General features: G+C 49.7%; 2 protein-coding genes across 5 annotated transcripts in view; one reads left to right on the forward strand and one right to left on the reverse strand.

Annotated features, from left to right (window-relative positions):
• Positions 1–20826, reverse strand: part of CMSS1 (cms1 ribosomal small subunit homolog) — a 262721-nt gene that overhangs the window by 16261 nt on the left and 225634 nt on the right. Inside the window, exon 1 of one of the 4 annotated variants that reach the window (XM_066599175.1) lies at positions 16310–16346. The exons of the other annotated variants lie outside the window; for them this stretch is intronic. Within the exon in view, the coding sequence (XP_066455272.1) occupies positions 16310–16331 (22 nt within the window). The 5' untranslated portion in view covers positions 16332–16346. Of the gene's footprint in view, positions 1–16309; positions 16347–20826 lie in introns of those variants that run through there. 4 annotated transcript variants of the gene reach the window in all.
• Positions 16233–20826, forward strand: part of LOC136624963 (filamin A-interacting protein 1-like) — a 172529-nt gene continuing 167935 nt past the window's right edge. Inside the window, exon 1 of the mRNA XM_066598898.1 lies at positions 16233–16416. The gene's annotated coding sequence lies outside the window, so the exon portion shown is untranslated. The remainder of the gene's footprint in view (positions 16417–20826) is intronic.

Genomic DNA, 20826 nt, shown 5'->3' on the forward strand with positions numbered 1-20826 from the left:
GTGGCGCACATAATTACATTTGGGATAGAGATCTCGTGACAGAGTATCACAGAATCTCACTGCCATGACACCCCGGAGTCACTCATCTCCCAGGGGGACCAACAATTTGTTGAGAAACATTGTACCCAATCAGACTTCTTGTTATGTGATGTAATCTTTGATCTTTTTTCTTTCGCTTTTACAGGAAAGGTTTTAGGGACTTTGAGATTTAGGGTCTGCCAGAACAGAAGGAGGGGTATGCGGATCACATAGGGGGTTCCAAGTGGTGGAGCCCACCCTATGACGCGTATGAACAGAGATAATGTTCTTGGTACAAGCCCTGCAAAGGCAAGTTTGTCATCCATGTAAAATGGACCCTAACCCATGTGGAGGCCCGTGGGGGTGAAGAAGGCTCAATTATCAAAAAAAAAAAATAAAAATAACATTTCCGAGAGAAAAAAAAAGAAATAGGCAGCGTGTCACAACATAGCCTCTTTATCACAACATACACAGTAATTGTGACTTGGCAATGAATGGAGAGAACGATTGGGGTGGAGAGGATGTCGGGGGACACATTCAGGCCACGTTCACATTCATTCCATGTCATCTGAGCAGCGGTACCCCCGGGTCACCTTGAGAGATGGGATGACAAGCAGGAATCTGCGATGATGAATGAGGGAGCCTGTCACCTTGCGGCGGATGTCATTAACGCCGGCACACTTGTTGCACTTTCTGTTGCCTTTAGTAAATTTTCTGCTCAAACTTGCAGTAAAATGGTGCAGAAAATAGGCACATCCCACGGAAGGCCAAAACATAGTATGTGAGGCCGAAAACAAGACCTATGTTACTATGTCCTTCCAGTTCAGCCTATTACCCCCACCCTTCCCTACTTTTGAGCCAGAGGAAGGCAAAAAACCCAAAAAACAATGACGTAGAAGCGAACTTTTCCCATTTAAGGAAAAAAAAAATCCTTCCTGCCTCCAATCTGGCAACAACCCTTCTGAAGTTATTAATGATTATAACATATAATGTAACACTTAAAGGGGTTGTCCCGCGAAAGCAAGTGGGGTTATACACTTCTGTATGGCCATATTAATGCACTTTGTAATATACATCGTGCATTAAATATGAGCCATACAGAAGTTATTCACTTACCTGTTCCGTTGCTAGCGTCCCCGTCTCCATGGTGCCGTCTAATTTCAGCGTCTAATCGCCTGATTAGACGCGCTTGCGCAGTCCGGTCTTCTCCCTGGTGAATGGGGCTGCTCGTGCCGGAGAGCGGCTCCTCGTAGCTCCGCCCCGTCACGTGTGCCGATTCCAGCCAATCAGGAGGCTGGAATCGGCAATGGACAGCACAGAGCCCACGGTGCACCATGGGAGAAGACCCACGGTGCATCGTGGGTGAAGATCCTGGCGGCCATCTTGCTAAGGTAAGGAAGAAGTCGCCGCAGCGCGGGGATTCGGGTAAGTACTAAACGGTTTTTTTTTTTTTAACCCATGCATTGGGTTTGTCTCGCGCCGAACGGGGGGCCTATTGAATAAAAAGAAAAACCGTTTCGGCGCGGGACAACCCCTTTAAGTAGGAAGTCCAGGCTCCTCAAACTCGTTTAGCGAGTTCTCCATCACTACGTCATCAGAGCATCATAGTCTCACTGCTTTTACAGTAAAGAACCCCTTCTATGTCGGTGTAGAAACCTTCTTTCCTCTAGACGTAGAGGGCGCCCCCTTGTTACTGTCCTGGGTGTAATAGATGATGGGGGAGATCTCCGTATTGTCCCCTGACACATCGTTATTGGATCGCCCTTCAGACGTCTTTTTTCTAAACTAAATAACCCCAATTTTGATAACTTTGATTTATTACTTTAGTTGCCCCCTTTGTACCCGCTGAAGCTCTGATGTCCTTCTTGAGTACCAGTGCCCAAAACGGTCCACAGTATTCCATGTGCAGTCTGACCAGTGACTTGTAAAACCCACCTGCTATATTTACACACCACCATTTACCAATATCTGAATCCCAGGTCTTGCTACATTTTAATCCTCACCTTTGTTCCACCTGGGAATGCCCACAAACAGGCCAAAAACCCACATGGTACTTCAAGATTTTGCAAATGGTGCCAAGATTTTTTTTGTCTTGTCGCCATTTGTGACTGGTCCCACACTAGTCAGGGCTAGGTTTAGGAAAAGATAACTTCCCCTCCACCTTGCAGTCCTGCCACCGGCTGGGCACGTCTCCTAGAAGATCTGTCTGCTAATGCAGACGCTGCCGGCCAAAGAGAAGCAGGAGTCAAGTGGGGGAGTTCTACAATCAAACATGTAATATGGGCTGCTGGTACCTATTCTATGAATTATCACTGGAGCAAGGGGGAAGGGCCAGGGAATAAGAGCTGAATGTGATGCACTGCAGGTGGGCCTCTGGGTGTGATGTTGGATGGAGGACTCTAGATGTGATTATACTGTGGGAGGAGCTATTCTGACAGCGGCATTTAAATCCCCCAAATGATGTTCGGTGCGCATATTAACTTTTTCCACAAGACTTTTGCACTATTCAGCAATTCCAGGAACCTGATTGGTTGTTTGGTGAATCAGCCAACCCAAACAACCCATCACTGTGAATCAGCCAACCCAGACAACCAATCAGGTTGCTGGAATTGTGAATCAGCCCACGGCAACAACCAATCAGGTTGCTGGAATTGCTGAATAGTGCAGATGTCTTGTGGAAAAAGTTAATATGCAAGCCGTGCAGGCCCCAGGGGTGTCTTGGCAGTATGCCTATTAAGCCATCCCTGTGCAGGCCCCAGGGGTGTCTTGGCAGTATGCCTATTAAGCCATCCCTGTGGTGTGGCCTGATAGGCTGCCTGTCAGATTGTAGTATGATGTAATGCTATAGCATTACATCGTACTGCAGGAGCGATCAAAGAACCACAAGTTGTGGTCCTTTATGGGGGCTTAAAGAAAATGTAAAAATAAGAAGAATAACGTTTTAGTACTTATTAAAAAAAAAACAAGTCATAAAAATAAAAAAACAAAAAACAAAACCCCTTTTGCCATATTTACATCTAAATAATAGAAGAAAAATACATATTTGGTATTGCTGTGTCCGCAAAAGTCTGATCTATCAAAGTAGCGCATTATTTACCCCGCATGGTGAACTTCGTGCGAAAAATTATTTTTGGTCACCCTGTCTCCAAGAAAAAATGTAATAAAAAGCGATCAAAAAGTCGTATGTATTCAGAAATGTTACCAACTAAAACTACAGGATGAACCGCACTGAATGAGCCCTCGTGCAACTATGTCGACGGAAAAAAAAAAAGTTACTGCGCGCAGAAGATGGGGGCAGAAAATAATTAAGAAATTAAATATCTTTAAAAAAAATAGAAGTAGTACAGCGAAAAATAAAACTATATAAGTTTGGTATCGTAGTAATCGTACCGACCCGTAGAATAAAGTTATCGTGTCATTTTAGTTGCAGTGTGTGCGCCGTAGAAACAAGACGCACCGAAAGATGGCGTTTTTTTTTTTCATTTCACTCCACTTTGAATTTTTTCAAAGTTTTTCAGTACATTAAATAGCACCATTGAAAAATACAACTCATCCCGCAAAAAACAACAAGCCCTCTTACAGTTAGATTCATGGATAAATAAAGGATTTACGATTTTTTGAAAGGGGGGAGGAAAAAATGAAAATGGAAAAAAACAAAACAGCTTGGTCACTAAGGGGTTATACTGGGCGGCAGAGGCGTAACTTGAAGCTCCCAGGCCCCGATGCAAAACCTTGTAACAGGGCCCCCAGCTATAATGCTTTATTCATAGTACTGGGTTCACTATATGGAAAAGAGAGGCCTTATGGGCCCCCTAAGGCTCCTGGGCCCGGGTGCAACCGCATCCCCTGCACCCTCTATAGTTACGCCCCTGCAGGGTGAGGCGGCACTCTGGATGTCCATGGAATGTAGAGTGCAGCACAGGAGGTTTCATAGTAACATTGTATCTCATTTTAGCTAATTAAACCACATTCTTTACGTCATTTGCCTGATGGGACTGTTGGCAACTATGGAGGCATTGGTGTCCTTTAAAAAATGTGCCTTACTATTGTCACTCAACCTAGGGGCGAAGTGGTGCTAAATGACGGATTGCACCAGGTACCCACCGGAGGGTGGTATGTTGTATTAAAGGGGTTGTCTGGGTATAAAACTTTTTTTTTAAATAGCCAGACATGATATAAAACAACAGAAGCAGTACTTACCTTTCCTCTTCTCTAGGGAACCAGTATAGCGGCTCCGGTGAAAAGCCCGCTGTCAGCACAGACTGGACGTCAGGTGACTGCTGTAGCGTCACTGCCCACTCTCCTGGCATCAGTGCCCACATGTGCGCCATGATGCCAAGGGTTCAGAATGTGAAGCTATGGCCTCCGATTGGCTACAGCGGTCACCTGAATTCTGGTCTGTGCTGCCAGCGGGCTCTTCTCTGCCACCGCTTACCTGTTTCCTGGGGGAAGAAGAGAGCTAAGCACTGCTTCTCTGGTTATTTTATATCATGCCCAGCCATTTAAAAAAAACAAAAAAAAACAAAAAAAAAAGCTCTTTCTACTCAGATAACTAGAGATGAGCGAGCGTACGCGGAAAAGCACTACTCGCTCGAGTAATTTGCTTTATCCGAGTATCGCTGTGCTCGGGTCTGAAGATTCGGGTGCCGGCACGGAGCGGGGAGCTGCAGGGGAGAGCGGGGAGGAACGGAGGGGAGATCTTTCTCTCCCTCTCTCCCGCCCGCTCTCCCCTGCTCCCCGCTTCGACTCACCTGTCAGCTGCAGCGGCACCCGAATCTTCAGGGACGAGCACAGCGATACTCGGATAAAGCAAATTACTCGAGCGAGTAGTGCTTTTCAGAGTACGCTCGCTCATCTCTACAGATAACCCTTTAAAAGTAATTAGTATGTGATTGTGTGGCGAGGGCTGGAGCAGCGTAGCCTAAAAAAAACATATTTAAAATCCTAATTGTGCGGTGACAGCGCAAAATATATGAGGGGCCCATAACTATTAACACCACATCAGTATAGGAAGAGGGTAGTTTACCTCGACTGCAGCCACTAGAACAGGCCTGCGCCACCGGTGGCCCGCCAGAGGATTCCTGGCGGCCTGCAAACTGTCACGGCTCACCGCACAGCCATGTCACGCTAGCGGCGCTACTACAGCTGCCCTAAACTTTACCGCTAGCGGAAGAGTTTAGGATAGCAGTACGGCTGCCGTAACATGACTGCAGGCAGCCCTTTACTGCCCCCTCTCCTGGCATCAGTGCCCACATCATGTGCGCCATGATGCCAAGGGTTCAGAATGTGAAGGACCTGCGCAGGAGATCGCCATCATTCAATTCAGCGACAGCGCACAGAATATATAAGTAGCTTACCACAGCAGCATCGTTGGGCTCCAGAACAACTTATCATTGGGCAGCGATTTAAAACAGGATTCCGGAGTACGAAAAAACTGATTGCGGAGAAGAAGCGTAATACGTCCCGTTAAGCCTGGGCTCACGCAACCATTTTGGATTCCACATGCGGGAGGCCTGCAGCGGATTCCAGTAGTGAGCCCGGCCGGTGACCCTGCGCACGGAACTAACCTAAATTGCGAATGCCCGCGGAGGCTCGCAAGCAGTCATGTACAGTACAGGATTTTTTTTCTTGTTTGCAGTTCCCGTGCCGTCGCTTAGCGATGATGCGGGTAACGGCAGCCTATACGCTATGTTAGTAGCGAATGGGCTGCGGGCTGGACGCCTCCACTGACTTCAAGGGAGGCCTTCTGCGGCAAAATAGAGCATGCTGAGATTTTTCCTCCATGAGGGTGAAGGAAAAAAGCAAAACTACGTTTTGCCGCAGAAAGCCAATGCGGACGGCGATTGCAGATTCAGCAATTAAAATCAGTTTGTGTGAGACCCCCCTAACTACATGCCGACGGTAAAAAAAAACTCCAAAATGTGTTTAAAAACTTGTATCACCCAGCAAAGCAGTTTGCGAATTAGTTTAATCATAAAACGACAAAAAAGCTACGATTTTTTTAATGGCTTACTTACAAAATGAGCTAAAAACCTACTTTTAACTATTTTAATTTTGGCCCCTACCTGCTGCCAAGGTATACACTAGGATAACGGCAGTGATGTACCAGGTCACCATGCTGTATAACATCTATATACAGAATGGGTGTGATGGATTAACCCTACAAGCCCCTCCGGGATCCTCACCTATTGGGACAACAGGGATCCCATAGACTACGATGGAGAAGGCAAGCATGGCCGCCCCTCAACTGAGTGCAACGAGGGAAGCAGACGCGCAGAACTGAAGAACGGGGCCACAGGAATCCAATTCTCCCAGTCAGTAACAGGAATACCCCTCTAAGTACTGACTACTTGTCTGTTGGCTTTTCAATAGAAGTTGATGGTGCGACGGTCACCAATGCAAACAACACAGAGGCTTCTGAGAAGAGTCTAAAAGTGTCCTGTATCTAAAAGCAGTCATTTCTCCGGGCCGGGCCTGTGGAGGAATGTAGAGAGGATGTTACTACGGTCCATCACGGAGCTGCCTGTCACCGGCTGAGATATGTCACGGACCACATCTGACGGAGCTTTTTATGGCAGCAGCAAGACTTCATCAGAAATAGTCATCGCTGCGCAGCAAGATCCGCCCAAACCACGTAGAGGGACTAACATGAGCTTACACCCTCCGAAAAGGAGCTCGCTGTAAGGATGACCTTCATTACTTTCTAAGGACGGCATTGTGTATACAGCACCTCTAAATGTGCCACAGAGGGGGCCGCTCACTACAACCCTCTCCAAGCCGGGGGGGGGGGGCACTCACTACAACCCTCTCCGAGCCGGGGGCCGCTCACTGCAACCCTCTCCGAGCCGGGGGCCGCTCACTGCAACCCTCTCCGAGCCGGGGGCCGCTCACTGCAACCCTCTCCGAGCCGGGGGCCGCTCACTGCAACCCTCTCCGAGCCGGGGGCCGCTCACTGCAACCCTCTCCGAGCCGGGGGCCGCTCACTGCAACCCTCTCCGAGCCGGGGGCCGCTCACTGCAACCCTCTCCGAGCCGGGGGCCGCTCACTGCAACCCTCTCCGAGCCGGGGGCCGCTCACTGCAACCCTCTCCGAGCCGGGGGCCGCTCACTGCAACCCTCTCCGAGCCGGGGGCCGCTCACTGCAACCCTCTCCGAGCCGGGGGCCGCTCACTGCAACCCTCTCCGAGCCGGGGGCCGCTCACTGCAACCCTCTCCGAGCCGGGGGCCGCTCACGGCAACCCTCTCCGAGCCGGGGGCCGCTCACTGCAACCCTCTCCGAGCCGGGGGCCGCTCACTGCAACCCTCTCCGAGCCGGGGGCCGCTCACTGCAACCCTCTCCGAGCCGGGGGCCGCTCACTGCAACCCTCTCCGAGCCGGGGGCCGCTCACTGCAACCCTCTCCCAGCCGGGGGCCGCTCACTGCAACCCTCTCCAAGCCGGGGGCCGCTCACTGCAACCCTCTCCAAGCCGGGGGCCGCTCACTGCAACCCTCTCCAAGCCGGGGGCCGCTCACTGCAACCCTCTCCAAGCCGGGGGCCGCTCACTGCAACCCTCTCCAAGCCGGGGGCCGCTCACTGCAACCCTCTCCAAGCCGGGGGCCGCTCACTGCAACCCTCTCCAAGCCGGGGGCCGCTCACTGCAACCCTCTCCAAGCCGGGGGCCGCTCACTGCAACCCTCTCCAAGCCGGGGGCCGCTCACTGCAACCCTCTCCAAGCCGGGGGCCGCTCACTGCAACCCTCTCCAAGCCGGGGGCCGCTCACTGCAACCCTCTCCAAGCCGGGGGCCGCTCACTGCAACCCTCTCCAAGCCGGGGGCCGCTCACTGCAACCCTCTCCAAGCCGGGGGCCGCTCACTGCAACCCTCTCCAAGCCGGGGGCCGCTCACTGCAACCCTCTCCAAGCCGGGGGCCGCTCACTGCAACCCTCTCCAAGCCGGGGGCCGCTCACTGCAACCCTCTCCAAGCCGGGGGCCGCTCACTGCAACCCTCTCCAAGCCGGGGGCCGCTCACTGCAACCCTCTCCAAGCCGGGGGCCGCTCACTGCAACCCTCTCCAAGCCGGGGGCCGCTCACTGCAACCCTCTCCAAGCCGGGGGCCGCTCACTGCAACCCTCTCCAAGCCGGGGGCCGCTCACTGCAACCCTCTCCAAGCCGGGGGCCGCTCACTGCAACCCTCTCCAAGCCGGGGGCCGCTCACTGCAACCCTCTCCAAGCCGGGGGCCGCTCACTGCAACCCTCTCCAAGCCGGGGGCCGCTCACTGCAACCCTCTCCAAGCCGGGGGCCGCTCACTGCAACCCTCTCCAAGCCGGGGGCCGCTCACTGCAACTCTCTCCAAGCCGGGGGCCGCTCACTGCAACCCTCTCCAAGCCGGGGGCCGCTCACTGCAACCCTCTCCAAGCCGGGGGCCGCTCACTGCAACCCTCTCCAAGCCGGGGGCCGCTCACTGCAACCCTCTCCAAGCCGGGGGCCGCTCACTGCAACCCTCTCCAAGCCGGGGGCCGCTCACTGCAACCCTCTCCAAGCCGGGGGCCGCTCACTACAACCCTCTCTAAGCCGGGGGCCGCTCACTACAACCCTCCCTAAGCTGGGGGCCACTCACTACAACCCTCTCTAAGCCGGGGGCTGCTAAATATTAGCAATTGGCTCTGACTCAAGAGAGGCAAGATTAAATTGGGTATAACTAGGTGTTACTATTCCCCTTGTCAAGAGAATGTGTCCCTACATAGTTTGATAGGGTGCTACCATACAAGTGTCGTTATCGCAGAGCTGCAGGGTCCTAGCAGACCCAGATCAGCTTTGTCAGTGACTAATATCACACAGTGAGTGAAAACGCATGATTATGAAACCAATGATTTTCAATGGTTTCATTGTCATTTGCGATGTTTTCACTCAAGCCTCACGGCACTAAGAAGAATTTGTCCTATCGCCCATTGTTTTCAATGGTATTGGCAGCAGCAGCGCTAGCCCCATTGAAAACATAGGCAGTACATTGTGCTTCCCTGACACAGCTGTGACAGCTATGGCAGTGGTCTGTGATGCTGCCTCCCCATTGAAAGCAGTAAGTTTCAGACAACCCCCACAGCAATGATTTTCGGGGAGGGCTTGAAATATAAGCCCTTCCCTGAAATTCATCCATAGCTGTTAAAAAATAAATAAATAATTTACTCACCTAGAAGAGCAGTCTGTCTCTTCTCTCTGGCCCCGGCAGTCGTCTTCTGGAGGCCAGGTTTGGAAAACTCCCCGTCTCTAGAAAGCACTGCCTCTGATTGGCTGAGCGCTGTGACCAATCAGAGACAGCGCCCAGCCATCAGTGAATGACAGCTGAGCGCTGCCTGTGATTGGTCACAGCGCTCAGCCAATCACAGGTAGCGCTCAGCCATTCAATGAATTTAAAAAATCATTGGTTTCCTAATCATGTGTTATCATCGATAGTGGGTAGGAGCGCCAAGGGCTCCCAATCACCTGCGTCTTTTTAACAATTCGTTAACACTGCGTTTTTTAAAGCGAATGTCAACGGGACTTTCTAATGTTAAAAAAGGGAACGCAAGTTTGTGCTTTGTGATTTTTGCGCGATGCGTTTTTAACATTAGAAAGCCCCATTGGCATTGGCGTTGTTTGACACGCGTTGTTATGTGGGCCGAATACATCGTGTGCCCAGGAGCCCTAAAGGTTCACTCGCACCTACATTTTTTTCACGGAAGTGAAAATAAAAAACCGCAGCATGTCCTATTTTGGAATCAACATGGGTTATGTGGATTTACCATCCGCAGTAAATACGCATAGTAACACCAAGCTGTGCGCAATTCATTCATGTGTTTCGAACAAAAACAACGACGCAGAGGTGTAAGGCGATTCATTAGTGCCAATTTATAGGGAATACAAGTATTTGCTAAAGCAGATGACACTGCCGATGGTATTATACAGATTCAGGATACGATGCAGCAGATGGAGTTATGGTGGCTTCACATCTGCGTTCGAACCTCTGGTTGGAGCTCCGTCACAGACCCGACACAGCAGCATGCATCCTGCATGTCACAACCCTGACAGCGCTTTTTCTTCTGGCTAAGGCCGCCTGCACACGGACGGATGTGTGTTGCGGAATCCGGAGCGGCCGTCCACCTCCAGATTTCGCAGAAAATACCTGCCATAGCCTGCAATGTAAAACCGCTTTTTAATGCCCATGAGAAGAAAAATCTAATGCCATTTTCCCCTCATGCGGCATTATCTGTACTGCACATGTGCGCTGGCTGACACATGCGCAGTACAGATAAAAAAAAAAGACTGCGGACAGGTACGCGGGGGTCACTGGCCGGGCACCGAGTCAAATTCCGCTCTGGGATCCCGCATGTGGAATTTGACCCGGTTGTGTGCCGGCGGCCTAAAAGCTAGGCAGCTGAGCGTAAAGCAGACTCACCCCTATATAGTCAATGGGGTCCATTTAGCCCTTTTCGGTTCCATCGTAAGACGACGCTGTTCGGCTAGTGAGATTCCCATTTTCTGGTCCCCGAACTGAGCAGGAAAGTGGGACCCCCGATGCCGGTGAGAAACCACCCAGACATGTTATTGTGACACGTAAACCGTTCTCCTAGAATAACCTGAAGTTCGCTACGGCTAAATAGTTACTGGGATTACTTATACTTGGCGCACAATATAGAAGAAAAGCATCAGTATGGCCAGCGGCTTAAATTGCGGAATCAGCGATCGTCAGCCGGTTCGCGGCATTCCACATCCATTCAAAGAATAGAACATTCGCGTGTCACGGGGAAAAAAAATCGCGGCATGTTCTATTTTTGTCCAGATCCCACGAGGATGGCTTCTATTGAAGTCCATGGAAGCCGTCCAACCTTCGGCCCGACTCGCACACTTCCCTTTCTAATACTGTTGTTTACCTAATAGCAGCTTTAGGACCCCTGTCCACGGGCGTTGTGGTATCCCGCGGCGAATCTCAGCCGCAGGAGCCGCCGCCTGTGAGCAGTAGCCGGTAGACGGTTCTGACAGATAAGCTGACCGCGGAGAATTGGGGCAATTCGCAGCATGCTGTGAATGGCCGTCTGCGAGCGGAGAATCGCAATGATTCTCTGCTCGTGGACACGGGGCCGGCACTTTCCATAGCAATGCTATGGAAAGCTTCAGCCGGCGTGAATCGCTGGCGATTTACCACCGGCGAAATCACTGCTGTGGACAGGGGACCTTAGGGTGTGAACACTTTATATTTGATATGAGGCCAGCCTCACTTACAATTTTTTATTTGATAGCTGTTGCCAATACCGGACCAGGCTTGTCCAGGGACAGGAGCTTGACTCTACTGTGGCTTGTTTGTATCTTTGTCACTGTGTCTCCCTTGGTGGCTCCAGTCAGTCTCTGTTTCCTCAGTCCAGAGCCCCCTGTTCTCCCACCGCTTCTCCTCTACTGCTCCCTGCCCTCTCCCTGTGGAGCAGCAGAATTTGCCCTTCAATATGAATATTTAAATTTGGCAGGATTTTGGCACATGCTGTAATTTTGGTACAGTTTTTGGTGCATCTTACAGTCCATCCCCATTACAACATTTTTGACCTTTTTAAGACAGTCCCTTACACAGACATGAAAGGAGAGATGTCCTACTTCTCTGGCAAAATAGTGACAAACAAAAGGGATACATGGCACGCACCAAATGTATTCTGGACTGGGGGTTTGGGTTGTTGAGTTAATTTCCCCAAAAACTTAAAAACTGCCAAACCGCAAATATAAAAAACAAACAAAAACCCACCAACAGGTTAAAAAGTCCCCGAGCAGAAACAGGCAAGGGGCACGGTCTGCCACAGATTAGGCACAACGGTACAGCTTAATTCCTGTCTGGAAGTAGGAATAAGATTTTAATTTGAGGATTAAACTAATGAGATGAAAGACAGGCGAGCGCAATTTTAGAGACATTTCTCGGTTTGTCAAGTAATTTCAAGTGGAATTTAGCATCATTAGTGGAGCTTAGGACTGAAGGCCGATAAGGCGGCAATCAGACGGCAGCAATATGATGCAGGAACGGGGGTTACATCCAAGACCAAGCAGGGAAACCTTCCCAAACCAAATAAAAGGGATACTTGTGCCTTATATGCACCCTATACACAGAATGGCCTCTTTACTATAGACACCGACCCTTTCGTGGTTGGCGTTTCCCTGTATGGGAGGTAGACCCGTGACCCCGGAGTGCAGCATAAAATTGTGTGACGTCTTCTGTGGATCAGTTTCAGTGTGAATCAACATTAGATGGGAAAACTAGTGATCTGAGTGACTTTCAACGAAGCCGGGTCATCGGTGCTAGACTAGCCGGGGCCGGGATTTCACTGCCAACTGCAGGGGGTTTCTCATGTAACAGTGTGGAGATATACCGAGAATGGTGTGATCAAGAAAAAAACATCCAGAGAAAGAGGATCCTATAGACGGAAACAACTCATCACCGAAAGGGGTCAGAGGAGGATGTCAAGAATCATTGTAACCAACAGGTGCTGCACAGCTAAGAGCAGCTGGATACAACACTGGTGTGCCAACTAACATCTCCAAGCACATAACTCGCCATTACTTATCATGGATGGGCTATAACAATTAAATGCTAGACCAGTTTCAGCACCGTTGTGTCTAAAAGTAACAGAAAAGTGAGACTCCAGAGGGCAAAAGAGCACAAAAATTGTACCACAGAGCAGTGGAAAAATATCACCTGGTCAGATGAATCCCGATTTGTGCTGCACCGCGCTGTGATTTAGACAGCATGAACCTGATGACAGAATCCCTTCAAGCAATGAAACCTGATAATCACTGCAGGGGCTGCGCTTACCATGACGTTACACTCAGATAGGGGTCTCTACAATAGTGCCCCCAGGGCTTATTTACACCTGTTGCTGTCCTTGGCACTATGCTAGGTTCACACTATGTTTGGGCTCTGCATTTGGCACAGGAAAATCTTTTAGCATCACCCGCTCATAAACTATCAGCAGCCAAATGCATTCCGAAAGAGTATACATAAAATATATACCTGACTGTAGTCCTCCTGAGTGGTGGCTGTATACAAGTGTATAGGTGTACAGGGTATACTTTCACTGGAATTCATGACCAACATAATGCTGACAAATGCGTGTCGCTCGCAAAGTCCCCGAACGGTAGGTGGGGGTTCGCCAAGCACCCCATCGGTAGGTGGGGGTTCGCCAAGCACCCCATCGGTAGGTGGGGGTTCGCCAAGCACCCCATCGGTAGGTGGGGCTCGCCAAGCAGCCGATCGGTAGGTGGGGCTCGCCAAGCAGCCGATCGGTAGGTGGGGCTCGCCAAGCACCCGATCGGTAGGTGGGGCTCGCCAAGCACCCGATCGGTAGGTGGGGCTCGCCAAGCACCCGATCGGTAGGTGGGGCTCGCCAAGCAGCCGATCGGTAGGTGGGGCTCGCCAAGCAGCCGATCGGTAGGTGGGGCTCGCCAAGCAGCCGATCGGTAGGTGGGGCTCGCCAAGCACCCCATCGGTAGGTGGGGCTCGCCAAGCAGCCGATCGGTAGGTGGGGCTCGCCAAGCAGCCGATCGGTAGGTGGGGCTCGCCAAGCAGCCGATCGGTAGGTGGGGCTCGCCAAGCACCCGATCGGTAGGTGGGGCTCGCCAAGCACCCGATCGGTAGGTGGGGCTCGCCAAGCACCCGATCGGTAGGTGGGGCTCGCCAAGCACCCGATCGGTAGGTGGGGCTCGCCAAGCACCCGATCGGTAGGTGGGGCTCGCCAAGCACCTGACTGGCATTGTGGCGCTAGCCAAGCATCCAACCGATGCGTGCACTTGGTCGAGCGCCAGACCGATGCGTGAACCTGGCCAAGCACCCGGCCGCTGCATGGACCTAGCCAAGTACCCGACCCGTGTGTGGAGCTAGTCAAATACCCAGGATCATGGCATAAGTGAAACATTTTCCATATTTCTAACTTTTTAACATTCTTATTGTACATTTTTTCATTCTTTTGTCTCAATATGACTATGGGGACGGCCATCTTGTTTGAACTGCAGTCATACATATTAGGTTCCCTTTGTATATGACTGTACATATAGATATCAATCACTGATAGCTCCGCCCACTCGACCACTCCGTTCAGAATGAGCAGAGATAAATAAATAAAGTACAAGTTACACTGAATCTTTCCCTATAAAACATTTAAAACGTCTACTCCGCTCCTCCGGCTCTATAACCGGCTCCCTGCTGTTTGTACAGCATGTGAAAGGGGTTTTCCAGGGAAATACTATTGATGACCTATCAAGTTGGCGCAGGCTTCTGCTCTGACCTCTGTTATTGCGGCACTGACAGCAGGTGCCCACTCAGCTGATCGGTCGGAGTCCTGAGCGATAGACCCCAGCCGATCAACTATTGATGACCTATCCTGATGATGGGTTATCAATAGCATTTCCCTGGAAAACCCCTTTAAAACTGACACAGACTTCCTTTAACAGCATTTAGAAATATTCTTTATAGACTGTATAGACTTCTATGGGAGAGTGTAATAGACTTTCTCCATAACCTGTGCAGAAAGGTAGAGGAGCTGCACCATGACTATCATGTGTCGTCTTCTATAGGATAGTGTTGTGGGTAAGCGCTTTGCAGAAAGGGGAAGGAGGTGAGCAGCAATCATCACCTATAGACTTTTATGGGAGAGTGATGTGGGCATGCACTGTGAATTATGCAAGGAGGAGGAGGAGGTGAGCTGTGGCACCTATTGTGAATAGTGGATCCTGTCTTATCTATATATAGGTGTCACCTCTCAGTGTAATCCTGCCTGTGATGATAATGAGATACATTTTCTCTACAGAAGAGGAAGTATCAGACTATTAGTAGGCCTAGTGGTCATTGTGAGAACTGCAGTGTTTTATCATTGTTTTTCAATTACAAAAGGGGAAAAAAAAAAATCACCAAAAATTATTTTTAAAAACAATTAATATAAAAATTAGATTTATACAAACTGGTAATTTTCTGACGTAAAATGCCCTTTAAGCAGAGCTACACTGCCATTTCATCCATCATTAAAGGGCCACTCCGGTGATTTTTTTAAATTCATACATTATGTATCTATTCCCCCAGTATATATAAGTGGGCTAGTGTTACCTTGATTAGTTATTTCTGTCTGAAACTCCTGGCCCTTTTCCTCAGATGGTCATGTGATCTCAGTTCTGACCAGTTCAGATCTACTTGGGGGTTATGGATTAATTTTCTTGTCAGTTTTTCCGTTTGAGCGATGCTGTTGCATGGATCTACCACAGAAACAGTCTAGACGGATGCACAGACTATCAGAGTTACTGCTGATGATCACACAGTTATAATAGAGGAGATCACAGCTCACCCTCCTGACTGTATACTTATGGTCTGTAGCTTATTTAGGTGAATATAGATAGTAATGATAATTAAGCTGTCCTCCAGCAGGATAAAAAAAATGGTATAGCCTCAGCAAATGCTGAGCTGATGCATCATGGGATAGAGGTGAAACTGAAAGCAAAAAAAAATCTCACTCTCAAGTTGGTATCTGATAAGCATCAGACAGGGGGCTGAACTGCAGGGAAGGGGCTGCAATACACAGAGAAGACCTCCAGAGTGTGACAGGTAATCATATGAGGGGGCAGGAATGGAAAGTGCTTTTTTTTTTTTTTTTGCTGGAGTGGCCCTTTAAATACTTCAGTATTCCAATATGATCCAATTTTAAAAACTGGGAAAGAAAAAACACAACACTTCCCAGAAAAAAATGTACATTTTATTTTACATAATTTGTGTCTGTCAATTTATTTCAAGAAAAGCCTCTATTAACCCCGAGCGGACCAGAGCGTCTTAAGATTCATGGGAGATTCTTGGTCTAGATATTGGAAGATGGGGAAATGAGGCCATTAGTGAGTGATTCACCCCTGACTCAGGTATCGCTGCTGGTTAATAGCGCGGCGGTTCTGGACTCTATAATTAACGGCCGTGCGGTTTTCTTCTTCCCGCTGGTGAGGACGATGAAGGTCTGATGTGAAATGTTCGTTGTGTAGAGACAGATGGCTAACTGTATTTTATCCCATTACAGCTCCTCCTGGCTGGATGTCTCTGTGGATACGGCCAAGCAGCGAGGTCAGCTTTTTGACAGGACCATCTGCCTACGGAGGGGACTATAAGTGGGTGGATTATATTTAGAGCTCGATCCAATGAAGAACGAAGGGCCCAGGTGACTTTCCAGTGCAGCTCTCCCCCCAGACTCTGGCTGTCACACTTTGATGCCATCGGTGTACAGGGGAAATAATAGAGCGACGCCGGGGAGGAAGGGGTTAAAACGGATTAACACACCTATACGGGGTGACGGTCCCATCAAGCGGCTGACTACCTGCATACATGGATTTGTCTTTCTGGTCACCTGAAAGGAGGTCTGAAGATAACCGGCATCACCTGTAAAGGTAAGTCCAAAATGAGCCATACCTAAAGAGTACCGGCGCTTTCTAATTCAGAGCGCTCGTACGCCGCAGTCCGTTTTCGTCTCCTCCTGGCAGCTTAAGATGACCCCTGATAGCGCCATCTTCAGCTGCCGGAAAGAGCCGAAAACGGCCAACGGAACATTACCGCTCCGTGCGGTCCTCTTTAAATGTATAGACATAGCAGAGCTGAATATGTTATTTAACACTTTACTCCTTCATGGTTGATCGCTCACTAGGTTTTACCTGCAGTCTCACGTTAAACTATATGTTGGGATGTCGGGGCGAATTCATGTATTCACAGTCCTTGTGTTGTCCAATTCTATGGAGCAGAATAGGTGATAAAAAGTCTAGTTGGTGGGGATCGCGGCTGACACCCCAATGATCCTGGGGGGCCCTGGGTCTCCCTCTTCTCCTAACTATGGGCTTGCTGCACCCCCTGCAGCGCAGAGGGGATGTAATGCAATGGCCATGGCACATGCGTGATGCTGCTTCATCCATCTTCAGTGGGATGGCCGGAGAGAAGTTGCACTCTGCTATTTCGGTCAGCCCCACTGAAATGAATGGAGTGATGATGCATGAGTGACCCCTACTCCACATCACTGCAGGGAGAAGAGGGGAGACACATGACTCCCATTCTCAGGATGGTGGGGGTCTTGGTGCTGAGACCCCCACCAATCAGACTTTTATCACCTATCCTATGAATAGGTGTTAAAAGTTCATTTTGTGATACCCCCTTTAAAAGGAGTTGCGCCAAATGACAAACCCAGCTATGCTACATCTGTACCAAAACCTGCTACCCGTCACAGTACTAATTATCCTAATGCATACTGCTCCGCTAGTGATGCAGCATCTGCCGGTCACCTACAGAAGCCTCGATGTCTGCATTACGGAGAAATGACAGGAGACCTTAGTGCAGCACTGATCCTCTGCGGCGGTCAGCGACTAACAGAGTATTGTATGCAGATTGGAAGCAAGGAGGAGACGAGAAAAGTGTTGCAAGATTCTAGAGCCAAATCCTGCCTCTTGATTACTGAATCTTAATATTTTACTATGTATTAGTAGTTTGCTGCCTGTATATATAAATATATCCTGTAATTGCTGTCAATTTAAAGGGAACCTGTCAACTATAAGCACCGCAAACTAAGTTATGGCGCTTCTAGTTTAGATGATGTGCAGTCCGGAAACTTCTTCTCATAGTCACTCGATCCCCCCCGCTCCTGCGGTGTTTCCCGGTTAAATCAGCGTGCACATAAAAAGTTTCAGAAGGCCGAGCGTGCCGCATTCCTCCCATTCGCCTCTATAGGATCGCATGCGCACAAAGTCAAGATTGCTGACTTTGAGGGGGGACAGGAACGGTTGACCTGGGCGACTTTACTGGAAACCAGGTAACCTAAACTATAAGCCCTAGAACCTAGTTTATGGTGCATATAATTGGTGACAGGTTCCCTTTAAAACTTCCATTACACTGAGTAGAAAAGTACTGCAGTGTATTGAATATAATAAAAGCCGTAACCTTCAGGCAGGTCCGGCGCGTGATCTATACATACTGCAGAGGCTCATTAGTAGCGGCGTTTTGCTGGAGTGGAGTGTGAAATGTGAAACGAGCTGCACAGACGCCGGGCACATTGATCTTCGCTGCATATGTCTAGGTTACGGTACGGCTGGATGAGGTGTGACATATGTTCATAATGGGCTTACATGGACCAGGGAGACGTGTGTAATCCACAGTCTATGAGGAGGGATGGAAGCACGGTGGGGGGTCTGCATTACCCATGGTCGATGACTTGGTCTTCTGCGAGGTTGTATTAAACTTGGGCTACATGGCGACCTTGAAAGTGAAATTAGTTACATTGTGTCCTGTAAGTTACTAAGAAAAAGGTTTGGCGCGGTGTTGGCCAGTAAAGTGTGACTATTCTCAGCAAGAGAAACCAAGTAACATTGTAGATATGATACATTGTAACAGCTAACAAAAAGACGTGATGTTATAGCGAGCTTTCCAACCTACTTAGGCCAGTCTCATACAGACAGGTCGGATTCCGCATGCAGGGGGCCGCAGTACAATCTGGCTCCGGCCAGCATCCACGCAGAAATGTTTAAATCTGTATTGTGGACGCTCCGGACGGCTCGCTGTCAGACATACGCAGTACAGATTTTTTTTTTCAAATCTTTTTTTTTTTCCTGCGCCATTGCTAGGCGATAACACGGTTACCCGCGACCTATCTACAATGTTAATTGCAAATAGGTCGGTGGTCAGACGGCTTCCATTGACTTTAATGGAAGCCGTTTGTGCGGAATCTGTACAAGAATAGAGCGTGCTGCGATTTTATTTCCACAAGCGGAAGTCGGAATCGCCGTCCAGACATTCTAATGCTGTATTCTTGTTAGTGGATGCAGAATACGGCGGATCATACACACGGATGATAATCGCGGATCCCGCAATCTAAGTCATGGTTGTGCAAGACTGACTTTAAGGTGCCTCCTCAGGCTTAATAGAATAGATCCGAAGAGGCGCATATATATAATATATACATATATACACACATACACACAAACATATATAAAAAGGCACAGACATGGTGTGATTAATTTGCTCTTAAAACAATACCAGAACAGGATGAAAGGAGGAGTAAATAATTAGTCCACTGGTAACCGGATATTAAGAGGACAGTGCGCATCAGACATGATGCTCCCCTGACAATCCCGATATCAGCCATCCTCTTCCTATGAAGTGTGACCAAGTATGGTGGTCAAGTTCATTCTGATTCTCTGGTTTCTGACGTTGGCTATCCCTGACTACGTTCCGGTCTCCTGACTACAGCTTAACATACTGACTACGCTTCTGTCCCCTGCCTGCACTGACGGCTGCTGTGCTGAACCTGTTCTCTGTAATTTCATCTCTCGCTTGTTCCTTGTACTGAAGTGGGCCAAACCAGCGTGGCACAGTGGATCCACATCTGATAACCCTGACATTGTGTACAGATCGAGCCCCAATAGTGCGGAATCTACACATCGGGCCCCAATAGAGCAGGATCTACCGATCGGGCCCCAATAGTGCGGAATCTACACATCGAGCTCCAATAGTGCGGAGTCTACACATCGAGCCATAATAGTGCGGAATCTACACATCGAGCCCCAACAGTGCGGAGTCTACAGATCGAGCCCCAATAGCGCAGAATCTACACATAGAGCCCTAATAGTGCAGAATCTACACATCGAGCCCCATCTACAATCTGTCCCCACCGCAAGCACCTGAAGAAACCTGTTGCTCCCTATATGGTTCCTTGCATTACGTGAGGCTGCTATCATCAGGAACCCGGCAGCATTAGTATTTCTGGTCCACGATAATAGTGCAAACCCCACGAATACTAGTGATGGGGTTCAGCAATGACCGCTGAAACACAAGGCTGGTAGTAGCTGCACCTTCTTCAGTCCCGCTATCTTGTTCCCCACCTTTCGGTATACTTTACTTATGGGACAACTGGAGGTTGTGCTGCGATGACCTCAGCCTCTAGTGTTCCTCCTGGCAGGAGTCCACTGTGTCCCGGTTTGTCAGGGCCTTTGGCCGAGTTTGTACAGTTCACTAAATAAAGCTGCGAGAAAGCCGAGAGCAGCACTTTCCTGTAGCTGCCTTTCTAAGAACAGTACATGGCGGAGCGGTCCATCATCCGCACAGCTGTGCTGAGGAGCAGCGCTCACCTGCTGACCACCGGCCGTCACTTCTCTCTGCTTACACATTCATGCAGACATCTAGGGTCGCTGAGTCTGTAGGCGGTCTGTACTCTGTGTAATCCATCCAAAAAAATACATTGTCTGCCAGCTCCTCCCCTCCTGAAATCCAAAGATTGCGTGCCGCCAGGGCCCGGAGCCCTAAGTTGTGCTCCATCAGGGCCCGGAGCCCTAAGTTGTGCTCCATCAGGGCCCGGAGCCGCAGGTTGTGCTCCATCACGGTCCGGAGCCCTAAGTTGCGCTCCATCACGGCCCGGAGCTACAGGTTGCGCTCCATCAGGGCCCGGAGCTACAGGTTGCGTTCCATCACGGCCCGGAGCCCTAAGTTGTGCTCCACCAGGGCCCGGAGCCGCAGGTTGCGCTTCGACAGAAACATTGGAATATCACCAAACATTGGACTTGACAGTCCTATAGGGTACTGCTGCCCGATACTGCAGGGCGCTACGTCTTGTACCACAAGTACTGGTTTTGGTTGGGTCTGCACTAGTATATATTACTTATTCTGGAGTGCTTATGGACCATTTTTGACAACACTACACGGTACAACCAATCATTTGGCAGCCGGTGAGGCGCTGCGCACACTTAATCCTCCTGGTAATACTGTAAAATGTGAGATTCCTCCTTCGTATCACAAACGTCGAAGCTTAATCCGGTTTGGCCTCTCGC

Source organism: Eleutherodactylus coqui, chromosome 4 (genome assembly GCF_035609145.1).
Source record: "Eleutherodactylus coqui strain aEleCoq1 chromosome 4, aEleCoq1.hap1, whole genome shotgun sequence".
NCBI lineage: Eukaryota > Metazoa > Chordata > Amphibia > Anura > Eleutherodactylidae > Eleutherodactylus > Eleutherodactylus coqui.